General features: G+C 39.4%; 1 protein-coding gene across 6 annotated transcripts in view; it reads left to right on the top strand.

The window, feature by feature from the left end:
- The window catches only part of PPP1R12B (protein phosphatase 1 regulatory subunit 12B), a 109,909-nt gene that overhangs the window by 14,634 nt on the left and 77,085 nt on the right, over positions 1-18,190 (top strand). For all 6 annotated transcript variants that reach the window (XM_081866993.1, XM_081866992.1, XM_081866996.1 and 3 more), the window contains exons 2-9: positions 2,802-2,932; positions 4,040-4,158; positions 5,961-6,120; positions 9,023-9,167; positions 12,798-12,872; positions 13,380-13,456; positions 14,567-14,712; positions 17,310-17,422. In XM_081866993.1, coding sequence (XP_081723119.1) covers positions 2,802-2,932; positions 4,040-4,158; positions 5,961-6,120; positions 9,023-9,167; positions 12,798-12,872; positions 13,380-13,456; positions 14,567-14,712; positions 17,310-17,422 — 966 coding nt within the window. The remainder of the gene's footprint in view (positions 1-2,801; positions 2,933-4,039; positions 4,159-5,960; positions 6,121-9,022; positions 9,168-12,797; positions 12,873-13,379; positions 13,457-14,566; positions 14,713-17,309; positions 17,423-18,190) is intronic.

The raw sequence follows: 18,190 nt of genomic DNA, 5'->3' as shown, positions 1-18,190 counted from the left end.
CAGGTATTCATTGGAAAGGTCTGCAGTGAGGGAATTCCATGTGCCCAACCATAGTGGTTCTTTTGCAGTCTAGTAACTTATTATGCCTTGGCTGTTAGTGTTCGCTTTGTAAATGCATGATCTGGCAACCTAAATGAAAGGCTTGTAAATGCATGAGGCATTTTTGGATTACAGTTCACTTTTCTTGTGTAACAAGCTTCCACTTTCCTTTCTTGATAGGGTATGTTTGGGTCCAACCCACTGTCTTTCTATCTATCTATCTATCTATCTATCTATCTATCCACCCATAACCTCATAGTGGTTTTGTAGCTAGCTAAAGGAAGTAGTGGTGGGCTGCTTGGTCCTGAATTCTTAGTCCTGCTAACTGCTGTTATCTTTATATGATATAAACTTACATTCTCCTTTTCTTCAGAACCCAAGTGAACCTCCAGGTGCATTCTCTATTTGGATCCAAACCATTGAAAACTGCCTGTTTTCAGTATTTGATCAAGAGATACCTGAAGGAAGGAAATACACATTGCTTATTCACTGCCCTTCCCCTTGAAATGATAAATATGAAACTGTACGCATGTCTTTAAATAACTTTTTTGTGCCAAAAATTAACGTGGTATCTAATTGCTACAAATCATGCTAATGTCTGAACATGAGACTCAATAAAACTTGGAAGTATCAGGCCTTCCACAGGCCCCAAACAATTAAAGTGTATAGCACTAAAAAACAAGTTTGAGCGGGGCGATTAAAAAATGTCACAGTAGCCAGTTAGCCAGATTGTAATGATCTTGATCCAAATTTGCAGTTATCTTTGGATTAGACAATGTAAATGTCTGTCTTAGCATTGGGCTTTTAGTAATGAACACTGACAGAGCCATGCTACCCTTCCCCATTTGAAACTTTGCTATAATGAAACTATTTTGAAATGTGTTTTAGAGAGATTTGAGAGCATATCTATGAAATGAATTAATTAAGTCTTTACTTAATGACTTGCTCAGAGTGAACAAATTTTTATTGTTGAAAACATTGAAATGTGGCTGGATCAGGTATTACATAAAGTGCTTTCACCTGAATTTGGGCAATGTCCATATCTCCACACTACAGATATTTGTACCACACCCTGCTCTATTCAGGAGGGCTCCAGTGAGAAAGAGTCTGCTAGCTCACTCTCTTCCCTTTCTTCTTCTTGCTGTTCACCTCCCAGTTCTTCCCAACTATTGTCCTCCAAACTGTGCCCCTCAGCAAACCATTGTTCCAGATCAACACTACTCCACTGCTTCTGTGGAGTTTCAGGATCCTGGCCATGAGCAGGGGGAGGGGTAGGCTCCCACCATTCCTCTTCAGAGTTGTACTCCTCAGCCTGGTCTCTGACATTTAGGGAGAGGTTGGGATGAGAAAGGCATTTGGATCTAACGCTTACTTAATTGCTTAACGCTTACTTAAATTGCTTTTTCATGGTTAAGAAAAAGCAGTTATAGCATTTTAAAAAATTCAATGAAAGTATGTTACAGCTTACACAGATTTTCTGAATAATTACCAGATATTTGTGAATTGTTAAAGTCTGATTTTCTATGTATAAAAACACCTGGTTTTTTAGGGTGAGCATATTCACAGTGCATAGGTCCATGTATTATGTTTGTTGTTGTGGACTTTCTGCTGGAGCCAAGGATTAGTAAAATTGTCACAGGGTCCTAGGATCAAGGAAGTGGCAACTTATAACTCCCCAGGATCATTTCTGGGGCCATATATGTGATCATTCATTTTTATTTTATAGTCTCTGATTATTTGAGCACAATAACTTCTGAAATAAAAAAATGTGTGACTTCACCAACCAAACAACACAAGTATTTACTTTCCGTTGACTTTTATTTTCTGATCTGCTTGGTAATGAAGCATTTCTAGCCCTGGAATGAGGAGGTAGAGTGAGGTGAAATGGTTGTAATGTGAGTCACACACACCCTTCACTTCTAATATGAAGAAACCTCATGCTGAATGCCTTGGAGCTGTAGTGCAGGTTCTGAAGGCTGAATTTCTTCTTTAGGCAACTGTGTTCTTATATTGAGTTCAGAGTAAACTTAGCTTCGCCAAGTAAATTTGGCTTATTGTAAAGTACACTTTTCCCTCCAGAGTGTGCATTGTTTAATTTCCTTTACGATCTTTGCCTTTTATAATTAATGTGATACCCACTCAGATTCAAAATAATGTTGATCTGGTCACCACAAAATATTTCTCTGTGTTCACCATGGTAGAGCAAGACAACTGATAAAAATTAAGCGATGCTTTATTTTTAATTATGAAAGGGTTGCATGGTAAGCTATTAGTACAACATTCTTTTTCTTCTTCTGTGGCTTGATATACAAGAAGCACAAGTGTCCAGTCTGCAATTGTTCTGATTTGTTTGACTGAGAATTTATCTGAATTCGTGCTTGGGATTCACTGCCTTAATTCTCGCCACATTTCATTCCATTGAGTGTGCTGACACATTCTCTTTCATTGAAGCTTTCCTGGAACAGCATGTTCCAAACCTTTCCCTGCTCCATGGAATTTCATGCCATTCCTAAAGCAAATACCGAAAGATCACTTTACGGTGGGTTCAGCCTTCAGCTCAGTGGAGGTGGGGAAGTGACGGCAAAATCTTATGGAGATGTCAGAGCGGGGCTGAAAGATAGGCAGGCTCAGTGTGGTGGAGATGCCCCTGGTATCATTTACAGTTGTTAAAACAGTAGTAGATTTCTAATTTTAACACCTTGACCTCTCTCTTTCCTTTCCTTTCCTCTCCCCTTCCCTCCCCTTCCCTTCTTTCCCCTAAGGCATGTATAGATGAGAACCTGGACATGGTAAAGTTTCTGATAGAATACGGAGCCAATGTAAATCAGCAAGATAACGAGGGCTGGACCCCACTTCATGCGGTTGCATCTTGTGGCTATCTGAACATAGCAGAGTGAGTGAGTTTCAGTGTGACCTGGATACTGGAAATAATAAATGACTTATCTCCTTTTCAGAGAAGTCGGTGTGAGGGGGGGAATGTATGAATGGTTGATGTATCCTTCTGGTTACGTATCCTTCGGGATGGCACGTGGCAAACCCGGAAGTATTTTTCTGGGTTTTGCGCGCGTGCATTCGCCAAAGCACTCTACCATGCTGCACGCATGCGCAGAGCAGGCACCTCCGGTTGTGAAAACCTTGGGATCCGACCGGAGCTCCAGAACAGATCCCGTCCGCAACCGGAGTTACCACTGTACTAATTCAAAATGACAGATCCAATCATGTGTCTAAGCAAACTATAACCACCGTAGCTCAAAAAGTATGCATATTTCCTTTGGATATATAAACCACATGAAATGTTAGCTAGCGCCACAAAACTAATAGTTTATTAGATAATAATCTGGCTCACACTGAAGCAAGAGGAGGAATTCTGAACAAGAATGTAGGATAATTAGCGAAACTGTAGGATTATCAGGCCAGCTCTATGGATGACCATCTGTTTCTGTACAAAAAGTCCATACAGTCATACCTCGAGTTGAAGTAGCTTCGGGTTGAGCATTTTCAGGTTACGCATTACTTCTGGGTTTCGCCGCTTGCGCATGCACAGACACTCAAGATGATGTCACACGCATGCGTGGAAGCGGCGAATCGCAGCACGTGCAGAGGTGGGTTGTGTTTGCTTCAGGATGCGAACAGGGCTTTGGAACAGATCCGGTTCGCATCCAGAGGTACCACTGTATAAGCCAGACATGCATACTGAGGGGGGAAAGTCCTTTTAAAACAAACTTAAGCAAAAACAGATCAATATTTTTTTAAAAAAATTGAATTATCTGGTTGTTTCCAAAATTTGAAAGTTTCATAAAGAATTGTATCTTAATTGGCTAAGCAAATTAACAGTAATAGCTATTTGCAAGGCTGGTCTTGTGTTAAGGGAGGTCATTATCACTACCTGCAAAAAATCTGAATTCAGTGTTTTGCTTTTTACTGGCAAAGTATAAACACAAAGCCAGATATTGAACTCGTGCTGTGAAGTCCAGTCTCAATCTGGCTCTCATTCATGTAGGTATCTGATAAGTCATGGGGCCAACGTAGCTGCTGTGAACAGTGAAGGTGAAGTCCCATCTGACCTTGCAGAGGAAGCAGCCATGAAGGATCTGCTCTTGGAACAAGTAAAGAAACAAGGTAAGGAAATTGTATGTCTTACTAACCACTCTTCAGTCTTGTGGGGTTGTAATAAGAAAAGCATATATACTTTGGTTATAAACGGGGCCTGGAATTTCACTTTAGTAAGTAAAAAGTGACACCACGCAAAAGTATATTTCTAAAGTAAAGCATTTTGTTTGTTCTCTTAAGTTAGGCTGTGCACAAAGGAAAATAAATATTCTGAAAACGTGTATCATCCATCCCCTCTGTATGTTGGTGGCCAAAACCAACTGCTGTTGCTTTTGTCTTGGGTTTTTGTTTGTGCTAAATGTAAAAACCCATTTTTTTGTTTCTGCTGGCAATTGCCAAAGGCCTCAACATCAGAGTTGTCATTTTTGCAGAGTGTGTGCATTTTCGATGTGTTGATCCTTGTTTGAAACAAGCCTAAGGTATGTTTTGTATTGAGACAATGTTGCTTTCCTTTTCTTGGAGTATTTACAAAGCTTAAAGTTGTCTTACTGTCATCACCCTCCCTCCCTTCCCACACTAGTTATTTTTGGCGCTTGCAACTAGACCAGCTTAATCATTCTATGCAGCTCAGTCTTTCTGTGCAGGCATTCTAAAATGCTACCCTATGAGGAGATGTGGACTTTCCTGATTGACATGTGTAGAAGGATTGATGTGCTGCTTCAGTTTTTCTTTGTAACAGCAAGGTTAACATTGCACAAACAGCTGGTCCACAGCACAGTACCTAGGTAATTTTATTTATTTGATTTGACAGTTTGGTGATAGCCCATTTAACATTAGAGAAATGTGGGAGATTGCCTGGAGGGCACACAGGGTGCTGCTGTGGAAAGTGCAGTCCTTTCTGAATGTGTTAGCATGTTCCCTTGGAAATGAAACTGTTTCAATTCTACTTCCTTCTAGCAAAGCTTAGTAACTGTTTTTATTGTTGGAGTTCACATATTAATCAAGATTTAACTTCAAAGTACTTCTGCTGTACACTGAGTGTACTTCCAGTTATGGAAAGTTACAAAGAACTTTAATTCTATGTAACTTTTTTTTCATAATCCTAAATGACTTGAAAAAAATTTGATGATGACAGATGCAATAAGAGATAAACCTAAAAAAATTGGTGAAAGAAGAATGGGAATGTTTAAATAATTATTTAGGGGACAAGGGCTCAGCAAGAAAGATCTGGCTATGTTTAGAATGATACCGCATAGAGAAATGTTCCCTGATACCAAGATGAGGGATTCCTTTGGAATGCAGATAGAGATAATTGATAAGAATAATGATCTGTTGTGAGCTTGACAGAAGTGTACAATAGATGAGCTTTCCTGCTTTGGCTCATCTTCCTTTTTCTTTTTCTTTTTTTCTTTTTTTCTTTTTTCTTTTCTTTTATCTTTCCTATATTTGCTTATGTTCTGTGTCATGTACTTCGATATTTTTTGTAGTTTTTAAAGTTGTTTTTTTTCCCATTACTATTAAGGAATTTTCCTTTGTAATTTTGGTTGTCTATATTTATATGTACCTGTTTAAAGCAAAATAAAAGTTAAAAAAAATTGATGTGCGAAAATACATGGTTGAGATTTTATTCAACTCTATTCTCAGCAGCTTTAATGTTTTTGTGGTGTAAAAGTTTTAGATAAAATGAGCCATATTAATTGTGCAATCTTAGTTTTAAATATACTGGCCCCTTCAACCCTTTGTGCAATTAAATTAATTGGCAGTACATTAAGGACGACAAAATTATGAACTCGTTATAAAACTTGTATCCTCTCCTTTGTATTATTTTTGTTCTACTTCAGGCTTTTTACACCTGTTGTCTGTTTCTCCAGGATTAGATCTTGATCAAGCAAGAAAAGCAGAAGAGCAACAAATGCTGCAGGATGCACGGCAATGGCTAAACAGGAGGAAAATTGAAGATAGGAAGCAGCCCCGAACTGGTGCTACAGCTCTTCATGTAGCTTCAGCTAAAGGCTACTCTGAGGTGATGAGGTACTGATCTGTTTCCATTGTTAGCTGTAATAAACCATGGCCTAGTGGTACTCTTGTAAAAAATGACTCTGTGAAGAGAGATTTCTATAGGTTTCTGGTACTGGAATATGAGAGTATTGGATTGGATTGGATTATGGTACTATGGTACTATTTATTCCAATAATACTAGATGTGTTTTAATACGCAGTGATTTAATGCATCTGCCCTTTCTTCTTCTGTTTGGGATTTTCAGGGATTAAAGTTCAGTAGAAGTGGGCTTTCAACTTTTATCTTAAACCTAAGTGTAAAATTACTGCGTATTCTCTTGCTAGCTCTTACCACCACCACCAGCTAAGGATGAAGTCCCAGCTGCAACATATTAGTTGTAGAGCTAGCTGTTATTTGTGAGCCCCTTAACCTGATAGAGGCTGTTGGTACACACTAAGAATTCACTGGTTGCTATGGTTTCTCCAAAGAAAATAGGAATAATAGTACTTTTTGTATGATGGACTTTTGATTAATCTTGAGCCCTTTCAAATACCTGATTTCTCCATCCTCTGGAGCTAGGCTTGTAAGGATGGGACATATGCTGTATTTCAGTTGTTTGTTTCTATACTTGTTCACTTGTTTGTAAATGAAGGTCCCCAGGATTTTCTGATAGTTGGCTTCGGTTGATTTCTTTTGTTATAATTCATTGTCTGCAGCTTTTATAAGATATACACAAACTAACAGCATGGCTGGGAAAGTGTAAGGTTTCGTAGGGTTTTTTACAGCTGGCTAATGGCTAGGATAGGTTTTTCAAGGATAGCTATTGCAGGTTAGGGCTGTAATTGCAACGTAGAGGCTTAGCTGCTAGATCAGTATTGTCTTGATCTGTGTAAGTATGAAATGTATTCATATTATCAACGTGAGGAAAAAGTACCAGTTAACTTGATGTTAGTTGATTGATGGATTTAAATGGTAATATTTGCCTGCTTTATGTTACTTTTCCAGGGCATATCTTCAGTTTGCTGACCCAGAACAGCAGTGTAGAAAAGTTTATTGAACATTACATTCCTGTGCTTACTTAAGTGTTTAGTTTCTTGGTAAGGAGAACATTTGCTAGCCAACACTTTTCAGTTTGTGTTGGTATGCTTGCTTTTTTTGTTGAGGTAACTTCTGGTAAACATTTTTACAAATGTTAGTTCTGTCAGTTTACTTATACAGCACCAATTTTTAGCTGCAGTGTTTGGATGGTATCATGGGCCTTTGCAGGTTTTCTGCACCTGGTTTCACCAGGTTTTTAGTGACGTTAATACTAAGAAATATCAGAATTCTTGGAATCTTTTCTGATGTGCTCCTTATTAAGTGATTGCACTGTGCCAATTGAAGGTGTCTGTTTTAAAAGTCTCTAAATATTTTGTAATTATTTTAAACAATAGTTTAGATCCAGACTCAGCTAAACTTAGATCCCATTGAAATAAATGTGACAAGTTGGTTGCGACTTGACACCAATGAGACTTAGGTTTTTGTAGCTTGCAGTGCAATCCTATACCTGTCTGCTTGGAGGTAAGTCCTATTGAGTTCAGTAAAACTTACTCCCAGGTAAGTTTGTATAGGATTACAGCCTAAGTCCTGGACCTAGCCTAAAGAGGTGAAACAAAGTGGGAGCAACAAGCACATATCTGCTGCATAATTTTTGACAATTCTATTGAATACTTCCTTGTTCATTGTTTCCCTGCTTTGAAATCTGTCCAACGCATCCTCTGAAAGTTCATTTATTTTCTGAGCTGTGCATTGCAGGAGTGATCAACAGTGGGATTTTTTGAAATGTAACCATAGTAACATGCAGATATAAAAGACACTGAAATGACAGCCGCCTAGTTGGATGGCAGTAGGGAAACAACCTTCACTGCCATTCACAACACAGCCTTATATTCACTTGTCTAGCCCTTCTCTCCTGCCAGGAATGTTGTGTAGGATTAACACCCCCCTCATATTCCAATATATGAAAAACATTGTGGAGTAAAATAAATGGGTGTCATTGTTTCACACTAACAGCAGTTCATCAGAGAGGAAGTGAGGAGGAATTTGGAAAAGTAAACAACATGCAGGTAATTTTCCAGTTGTTATTCTAAGAAGGAATTCATTGTTGAAGGGGTAAAAGTTCAGTGGCAAAATAGATACAGAAGATCTCCTATTTAATATGGAATCTTCAGAAGAATCTCAGTTAGGAAGGTTAGGAAATACTTCTGCCTGAGACACTACTGCATGGTAGTTAAGGAGTACCATAGTTTCTCAAACTCCATTCACGTAGTCTATAAAAAGGTTGCAGAACAGTTAGGAATATTGGCTTTGCACTTTATTTATTTATTGGACAACACAAAAACAGGCACATCATCAAAGCCAACACTATGGTTATTAATAAAATGAGTTATGTAAGCGGTTAGATTTATACTACTACTACAACAACAACAACAACAACAACAACAACAACAACAAAAGTTATGTGTCCCACCAAGGCCCCTGGGAGTTTCAAAAGCTAGATGGGCCTATAGTATAAAACTATATTGTATTATATTGCAGGCATAGGCAAACTTGGCCCTCCAGGTGTTTTGGGACTACAACTCCCATCATCCCTGACCACTGGTCCTGTTAGCGAGGGATGATGGGGGTTATAGTCCCAAAACATCTGGATGGCTGAGTCTGCCTATGCCTGGTATATTGGGTAATGGCGCATTTGCCCATACTGGAGGATGCTGTTCCTGAAACTTCTTGCTTTTCTTTCCAGGTTTGCTTCCACCCATCACTGGAACACTTTGAGCTGTCTGCTTTACCACACTTGTCTTTCTCACAGAGTATAAACCTATTTCATAAAGCCCACTGCACGTTCTTAAGCTGCATGATTGAAATGCTGCCATTCTTGCTCACTTGTTTTTCTTAGGCTCTTGATCCAAGCTGGGTATGATGTGAATGTCCAGGACAATGATGGCTGGACTCCACTCCATGCTGCTGCACATTGGGGAGTGAAGGAAGCTTGCTCTATCTTGGCTGAAGCACTGTGTGACATGGACATCAGGAACAAGCTGGTTAGTGAGCTGTAGACTAGTAAATTAATACAAGAGCCCCCCAGTAGCAAAATGTTCCTTGACAAGCCAAACATGCACTTAAATTGCACATATATAATTATTGCCTGTTACTTGGCTTTAGTCAGTTGAAACAAAACAAATTCCTTCCAGTAGCACCTTAAAGACCAACTAAGTCAGTTCTTGGTATGAGCTTTCGTGTGCATGCACACTTCTTCAGATACACTGAAACAGAAGTTTCCAGACCCTTCTGTTTCAGTGTATCTGAAGAAGTGTGCATGCACACGAAAGCTCATACCAAGAACTGACTTAGTTGGTCTTTAAGGTGCTACTGGAAGGAATTTGTTTTGTTTTGACTATGGCAGACCAACACGGCTACCTATCTGTAACTTAGTCAGTTGAGTAGCTTGTATTATGCACATATTTTATTCTCCCTGTCAGCGGAAATGTATTTTAAAAGGTGTTGTTGAAAATACATTTTTGGTGTGTGTGTTCTTTGACTACTGTGTCTATTTCTATTTTCAATGTGATAGGCCATTTGAAATCTTTCGGGCCAAAAGTCCAAATGGCTATTTTCTACCTTGTGTAATGTCTATGCATATGATTGGACTCTTATCTGGTATTCTTTTTAGCTAAAACTGATGGAGAAAGGCCTTCCCACACTGCATCATATTTTGGCAGTGTGCTAATTGTAGATGTGTCAGTTGACTTCTGTGCTAGAGCAAATGGGTGCTTCCTGAAAATTTATAGACTAATACACACACACACACACACACACACACACACGCTCGCAAACACCCAAAAGTGTATTGCCACCCTGCAGCAACTTAGAAAATTACAATTTTAAGCAGACTTTCTCAATCTTGCCCCTCCGTCATCCCTGACGGTCCTGCTAGCTAGAGATCATGGGAGTTGTAGGCAAAAAACATCTGGAGGGCCGAGGTTGAAGAAGCCTGATTTTAAGTTTCTGTCAATATCAGAACTGTGATGTCTTGCCGCCTTGCTGTGGCTGCTGCCACCACTGCTATACTTTCCCTTGCCTATGATGTCTACATTTATAGTGTCTTCTAGGAGTTAAAAGAGGAGGTAGAGTAGGAAAAAGAACCAAGTCCCTTCACAGACCCCTGGGATAGTAGACTGGGTTCTGCACTTACTCTACAGTCCTTAGAGAGGGGTAAAAAAAAGTTAGGCTTCAAGATGGAGACCAGTTACAAAGTGCTTTGGGGTATTTTGGTGGTGTTGTCAGTGCTGATAAAGATGGGAACAGTAGGAGGAAACCTTAGTTTATTTAACTGTCCTTGGTACTGATTTTTAACATGCAACGGAATGGGGTTACAGAGTGGGAATGATAGTGTGCCCCCCCCCACCAAAGGAGAGAAGTATAAGTGTAAGGTTTTGGAAGGCTGAAAATATTCTTCTGCATTAGGGACCATGGCATTGTTTCCCCAGCTATATGTAAGCTGAAATTGTTTCTATGGTGAGTTAGGGTTTTTTTAAGGGCTTCCATTAAAACCTCACTCCCAGTCTTGGATGTTCCTGGGGATTTGCCAGTCTTTTGAAGAGTTTTAGTTTGCTGCCTGGAGTGAGGATGGAGACTGACAGCATGAGATGATAAACCAGTTAGTGTGTATGGGATAATGTGGTAAACAAGAAAACCCTTGGTGAAATCAGGCCAGACAAGCGGTACCTGCCATGAGCTTTGTAGAAATGTGCAGGGTTTTGTGCCAATAGTAGTTCTTGTCTTTGCTTTTAGTGAATGGTACATGAAACATCATTTATGATATCATTTGCAAAGAAGGTCCTATGCCTCACAAGTCATATATTTCCATGCCTGATGAAATAAGGCATCTGAATTAACGCTTGCCCTAATAATTCAAAGTGGATCATTTCTGCAGCATTAAAACTGTTGGTGGAGGTAGAAAGAGATAGAAGCAGTAGTAATATTTAGAGGCACCTTTAGCTTGTATGGCCTTGATGATGTGCCTTAAAAATATTCAAGGGTCGTTTATTGGTTTACTACTGTATAATGTAAGAAAGCAGGTGGTCACTGTCATCATCATAAGTTTCCGTTTTTGGGACTGTTTATGGAGCAAGACTCAAATTTGCTTTAACTGCTATGTTTCTTGGATCTTCATTAGTCTGCATTATGACTTGGGTGTTGCTCTAAGACTGTGATTATTATTTGCCTGACAAACTCACATAGAGTTTGGTAGAAAAACTGCTTGAAGAAGGGCAGATGGTACCTCGTCCTCCTCTGATGAAGCATTAATAACCCACCTAGTCAGTCCCCTTCTGTGAGCTCTAAGAAGACAAGATGGGCCAATGGCCAGTTGCACTTCTTCAAGCAGGGGACATCCTTTTGCTAGCTTCACAATCCTCAGAAGTTCAGGGTGGGAAAGGGCATTCTCTGTGGCAGCTGCTTAGCTGTGGAATTTCCTCCCCATTGAGGTGCACTTGCTTAGTCGTCCCCCCCCCCAAATCTTTTTTATTGAGCTTTCCATTGCAAATTTAAATTCAAACATTAAACATCAACATCATCATTTAGGATTCCTTGACTCCTTTGACTCTGCTCTGCCGTTCCATGGTTACCATTTTCAATCTTTCTCAACTGCTTCACTTATTTTCTCTATTTTTCTTAAGTCATCCATTCTTACCTTATTTTTTAGTACATTGCAAGCATTACTCGAATCCTGCCAAAGTTTTTAGTTACCTTCATTGCTTAGTTTCTGCCATAAATTGAAGGCACTTTTTTTTTACCCTAGCCTTTGACACTTAAGATATATATATTGGGCTTACCCTATTCTCTTGACTGTAATTTATTTTAGTATTGTATTTTTAAATGGTTGGGACTTCATAGTGAAAGGGGGTAAGAACTCTAATTTATTCAGTTACCACCAACAACTCTATTATTATTATGCCCCATTGATCCGGTTGCCTTTGCTATAATGTTTGATAGAGATGCTCATAAAATCCTGCCCATAACTGAAAGACTAGGAGAGAACTACAAGATCATGCATTCCCTCCCCCAGTCCCTTTACTCCCAAGGACAAGCGTTCCTCTGACTGCCCCCCGCCCCAAAACATATTACATGGTTCAGGATTCTGTATGCACCAATCCTAACCATGGTTAATACTAACCAGGGTTTTAAAATGTGTTTCCAAACCCTGGTTATGAGGGATTTTAGCTAGTGGTTGTCTGGAAGTGGTAGTATTGAAAATGTTATATATGTACTGGCTCAGCCTAACCCAACTTTTTTGGGGGTACTACTGATATCAAAAGCTACATGTGTAACAATAGTACTCTAATTTTATTGCAAGATACTTCCTGATATTTTTGCCAAATTCCATCATTTATCTCCTGTTCCATGCCTCTGGCTGGTCTATCCTACGATAATCAATTTGTATAACAAAATGCATGCTTAACTTGGGAGCTAATATATAATTAAAAGATATGGCCAGTCCTTTCCCAAGGCAAAGTAGGTAAATTCTAAAGTTGCTTTCAAAGCCTTGCCAATTACTGGAATAAGAAATGTACATTATAAACTTTGCTTAATAAACATAAAGAATCTCCTTTCCAAAATAATGAAATGCCATTCTGAAAGTGTCTTTGTTTGCTAATTGCACATTCCATCAGGGTCAGACACCATTTGATGTTGCCGATGAAGGATTGGTTGAACATTTAGAGATGCTCCAGAAGAAACAGAATATGGTGAGTTTTGGGCTATTCCTTTTAACTAGTCCAGTATTCATGGACTTGTATGTCAGCAACCTGAGAGTTGCTTGTGGGATGTTAAATTGAAATGGGTCAGAGTTAAAAGTACCAATATGATGCAAATACAGTGGTACCTCGGTTTACAAACTTAATCCGTTCCAGAAGTCTGTTCTTAAACTGAAAATGTTCTTAAACCAAGGCACGCTTTCCCTAATGAGGCCTCCCACTGCCAGTGCCCTTCCACCGTTCGGATTCTGTTCTTAGACCAAGGTAAAGTTCACAGACCGGGACACTACTTCCGGTTTTGCAGAGTTCATATACTGAATAGTTCTTAAACAAAGTTGTTCTTAAACCAAAATACCACTGTAATGTCGAAATCCCTTAACTGTAGAAAATGTCTGGGTAGCTTAATAATAATGGAATTTGAGAAGGGGGATAGTGAAAATGATCTACCGGAGCCATTAGTAGTTCTTTAAAACAGCTTTCTTATTATGCTTTTGACAGCTGCGCAGTGAAGAGACAAGAAACAAGCTAATAGAAGCAGATATGAATGGGAAACTTCAAAGTGGGCTCTTCAAAAAGTAAGATCTCAAAGTACATGGTATGGGTCCCTTGCAGCAATTGATGTGAGCATTTCTGTGGGGATGGGGTAGGAAATGGGTTTGGAGATTGTTGCATTCGTTTTATTGTTTTTAGAGCATGTGTTTCAGTGTCTTATTCCATTTTTACTGTGTATTTTGCTTCAAAGACTTTATGCTATCAAGCGGCCTATAAATTTGTGAAAGAAAGTTACCCATTTTGAGCTTCTATAAGTCAAGTCACTAGCATGATCTGTAACATGGTGAGGCGCCACTGAATTTTGCAACTGATGGGGCAGTCATGTGAAGAAGAAGAAGAAGAGTTTGAATTTGATATCCCGCCTTTCACTCCCAAAAGTGAAGTCTCAAAGCGGCTAACATTCTCCTTTCCCTTCCTCCCCCACAACAAACACTCTGTGAGGTGAGTGGGGCTGAGAGACTTCAGAGAAGTGTGACTGGCCCAAGGTCACCCAGCAGCTGTATGTGGAGGAGCGGAGACGCGAACCCGGTTCCCCAGATCACGAGACTACCACTCTTAACCACTACACCACACTGGCTCTCTGGAAGCTATTACGTATTTTTTTAAAATTACCCTTTATTGAAGAATGTGTGCTCCTCCCCCAGATCAGGAGCTCATCTAGTCAGTTTCACCACTCCACTGACAAAAGAGCCACTGTGGAGTAGTGCTTAGTGACTTGCTACGACCTGGAGACTAGAGGTCAAATCCTGACTCAGTTGTGAAGCTCACTGGGTGGCCTTGAGTCATCAGCCTAACCTACCTCACAGGGATGTTATGAAGGGAGAACCATGCGCAGCACCTTGAGCTCCTTGGAGGAAAGATGTCATATAATAAAACATAAAATAAAAATGATTAAAAGAAGATGGCTGAAATTAAAAACTGTGGGGGAAACATGAACATATGTACAGATAGAAGCTTTGGACCTAAGCTAGTGCATTGTTATATTAAGGGTAGAAGTTGCTCACATTGCTTTTTAGAAATGATTCCGTAGAAAGCCTTATCTGTGTTCTGATATCGTCAGCTTCTTAAAAGCACAACATTTTGTTAACTTATACCATTGTGGTGAATACCTCTCTCAACCCCTTGTACTTCAGCAAAGAGAAGATTCTTTATGAGGCAGACACTCTGAAATGTCTAGAAAGGGAAGAAGAAAACAAAGAGTCCAGTAGCTCAAGCTCTGAGGAAGAAGAAGAAGCCGAGGAAGATGAAGCTTCAGAGTCTGATACTGAAAAAGAGGCAGGTAATATATAGAACTGAGTTTTGTTTTTGTTTCTTGTCTAGTTAAGTACTGATGGGCCAGGGAATTAATGGGAACATAATTTTCTCCCAGGTATCTTTAAAAACTTTATTCATTCTCTAAATATAAGAATCCATAAAGATAATGTGAGATTTAGGAATAAGGCATACATATAGAACTATAGAATTGTAGAGTTGGAAGGGAACCCTCAGGGTCCCCTAGTCCAACCCCCTGCAATACAGGAATCTCATCTGAAGCATCCATGACAGATGACCATCCAACCTCTGCTTAGAAACCTCCAAGAAAAAAGAGTCCGCCATCTCTTGTGGGAGTCTATTCCGCAGTCGGACAACTCTTAGTGTCAGAAGGTTATTCCTGATGTTTAGTCAGATTTCACCTTCCAGAGGAGATTGGGGGGGGGGGGGCTTGTGAGAAGCTGTAGTGGGGATGAGAGGAAGGTCCTGTTATGTGAGTAGAAGTGTACTGTAGTCAGTACTTGTTCCAGACATACAGATTCTTGAAGTCTAATGTTTATAAGCAAAAATAATAATTAATGGAAAGAAATGCTTCTGCATAGCAATTAAAAAATGAATATTTGAAACATGAATTATTTGCAGATTTTGGATTTTCTGACTTGACTATCATCTTCCAAAAAGTTTTTAACCATTTGTCTTAGGGGTTTTCCAGATTTATATTGCTACAGATGTCCAGCTGTTGCTCTTTATTTAGATGGGATGAAAATATCTTAGCGCTGTTACTTCGCAATATTTATATATTGTAGCAGTATAATAGCCATTTAGGTGTGGTGTCTGGAATGGTTTTGAAAATGTTGTGTGGCTTGTCCTTTAAAACAAAGACCACTAGCAATATATCTAAGATGAATAAAGGATCACCAAGTGGGTAGAGCTCAAGCATAGAATGTGAAGCTTTATTGCAAGATTACATGTAGCAAATACACTTAAATGTTTGTATTATGCTGATATTCCGTTGTTGCTTCTGCAGGGTAACTGCAGATGAGTGCATGAGTGGGGTTATACAGCAGAAAAGTTACTAACGGTAGAAAAGTTGAAGTTCAGCTTTTTAGCTTTGTCTGATGATCAGCTTCTGCTTTAGCACCATAAATGAGAAGGGGAGTTAAATGAGGGGGAAAGCCATGTATACCAGCTTGATCTCCTTGAAGAAAAAGTTGTGATATAATTGCAATAAGTCAATAAAGTTAGGGTGTATGAAACTGCTCTAGGACTAGGTAGTTACAAATGTAAAGAAATACAAAGGGGGTTTTTTAGCTCTATCTTTGCCAAAGAGGCATAGTCTAGCACATCCCTTTACATAAGTGATTGTGTGCAGCAATGTCTCTATCTATCTATCTGTCTGTCTGTCTGTCTGTCTGTCTGTCTATCATCTATATCTTCTATTCCTTCAGATTCAGATACAGAAACACTGCTTTTTTAAAAAATAGAAAACTCATATATATGGATCTACCCTGCATTTTTTTAGCTGTGGTCACCAGCTGGAATATATTGCTGTCTAAAAACTGAATGTGTTTCTCAGCATATATTGCTGTAGTACAGAAATAGCCAAGTACTTGGCCAGTTCTTTATGCTATTAATAGGTCTCTCAGAAGCAGAAATTACTCATCAAAGCAGATACAGTAATGTAGTCTTATCTTGCTTAAAATAATTATAGTCCACTGTCATGGACAGAAAGGAAAAAGGGAGTTCTGGGATGAAAAGTCTTTAAATGGTGGCTGGGGGGGGGGCGGACGGAGAGAGACAGGTTGCTGCTAAACATGTGTTTGGCCTGTTACTACAGCTATTTGTGATTCTCCTTAGCTGCTTGAGTTTTGCTGCCACCAGTCACTTGAGGGGCTGCATAGACACCAAGTAAGGAGACACAGCTAGACAAAGTTGCCCAGGGGTAATTATTCTTGTTAGATAAATATTTGTTTCATTTGTGCCTTAAGCCTTGAAACGATCCAATTTTTCTTTCTACTCTTCAGTTAATATATTTCACACAGTAGTATATGTGCCAGTAAACAAATGTGTTTGATCACTATCTGGAGGCCTAATCCAGATTCATTTTGGAAGTAAGAGTCTAATCCAAAATTGATCCAGGTGTTGGGCAACCCCAGGTAAATCGCTATCAAATCATGTGCCCCCCCCCCCGATTCATCAGTAACTCTCATAAGCAATTCAAAAACATACTTTTAAAGTGAGCTCTTGATTTAAACATAAGCAGAAGTATTGTTTGCAAAATCATTTGGAGAAAGAAGAGAGTTTTGTAGGGATGTGCTTAAAAATGGATTAACATTTCTTACTAGTTCAATGAATGAATTTATTAACTGCCATGGATAAGCTTTTTCAGCCATTACTGAAAAGCTATTAAGAGAAAATATTGCTAGTCAGTAGATCTCATACAGATTTTTGCATTTTAAGCTAAAGTGTCGTTTTTGCTCAGGTTGTGGGGAAATGGCTCTTGCTTAAACTAGTCATACAGATGAAAGGAACTGTGACTTGAGTATCAGGGCCACATCACCCTTTTAACTGTAGAATTATGGTATTCTATTTTGTCACTTGTTTTTTCTTGGTCTTTCATTATAGAGAGAAAGGAAGAGCCTATTGCTAATCATTCCAATCATGAACCCAGAACTCTAATCACAGAACAAGTGCCACCACCAGAGCATAACTCTTTCACTATGGCTCCTGCCAGAAAAGTAAGTGGAGGTTGACTTCAGTCTTAAAAGTAACAACTTGCTTTGAATCCTAGCTTACAATACTGTGCAAACTTGTTGTTGTTGTTGTTTAGTTGTTTAGTCGTGTCCGACTTTTCGTGACCCCATGGACCAGAGCACATGCAAACTTACTTACAAGTAAATTTTATTAAATTCAGCATACTTCCACATAAACATTTAGAGGATCGAGTGACATTGTACATAAATATTCAGCAGAATTTCTTAAATTTACTGCATGGCTGTGATCATACTGCCCAGTATCTATCTAGTGCATAGACATTTTCATCAGACATTTGAGAAGATCATCTTAAGTGTAGCTGGGTGTTGGGAAGAGGATTGTACTCAGTGCCACATCAGCAGCATTCTGCTTATGCAACAGGACTTCTTCCTTCACTCCTTTCCCCGTGTACTCCCAAATTCTGCTCAAAAGGGTCCCCCATCTTCCCAAGACAGCCACAAAGGTGAGGAGAGGGAAGTTCTATTGTGCAAGCGGAGCATCAACATTGGTTGGAACCTACAGTGTTGGATTTAGACCTGTCTGAAATCCCCACTCAGTCAACCTTATCCACTTCACCGTGTTGTTAGGATAAAATTAAGTACAGTGGTGCCCCGCAAGACGAATGCCTTGCAAGACGGAAAACCCGCTAGACGAAAGGGTTTTCCGTTTTGGAGGTGCTTCGCAAAACAAATTTCCTATGGGCTTGCTTCGCAAGACGAAAATGTCTTGCGAGTTCCTGCGGGGTTTTTTTC

This window comes from Podarcis erhardii (assembly GCF_964252035.2).
Source record: "Podarcis erhardii genome assembly, chromosome: 6".
Taxonomy (NCBI): Eukaryota; Metazoa; Chordata; class Lepidosauria; order Squamata; family Lacertidae; genus Podarcis; species Podarcis erhardii.
The sequence above is the reverse complement of the archived record's forward strand: the minus strand, read 5'-3'. Positions and strand labels throughout refer to the sequence as shown.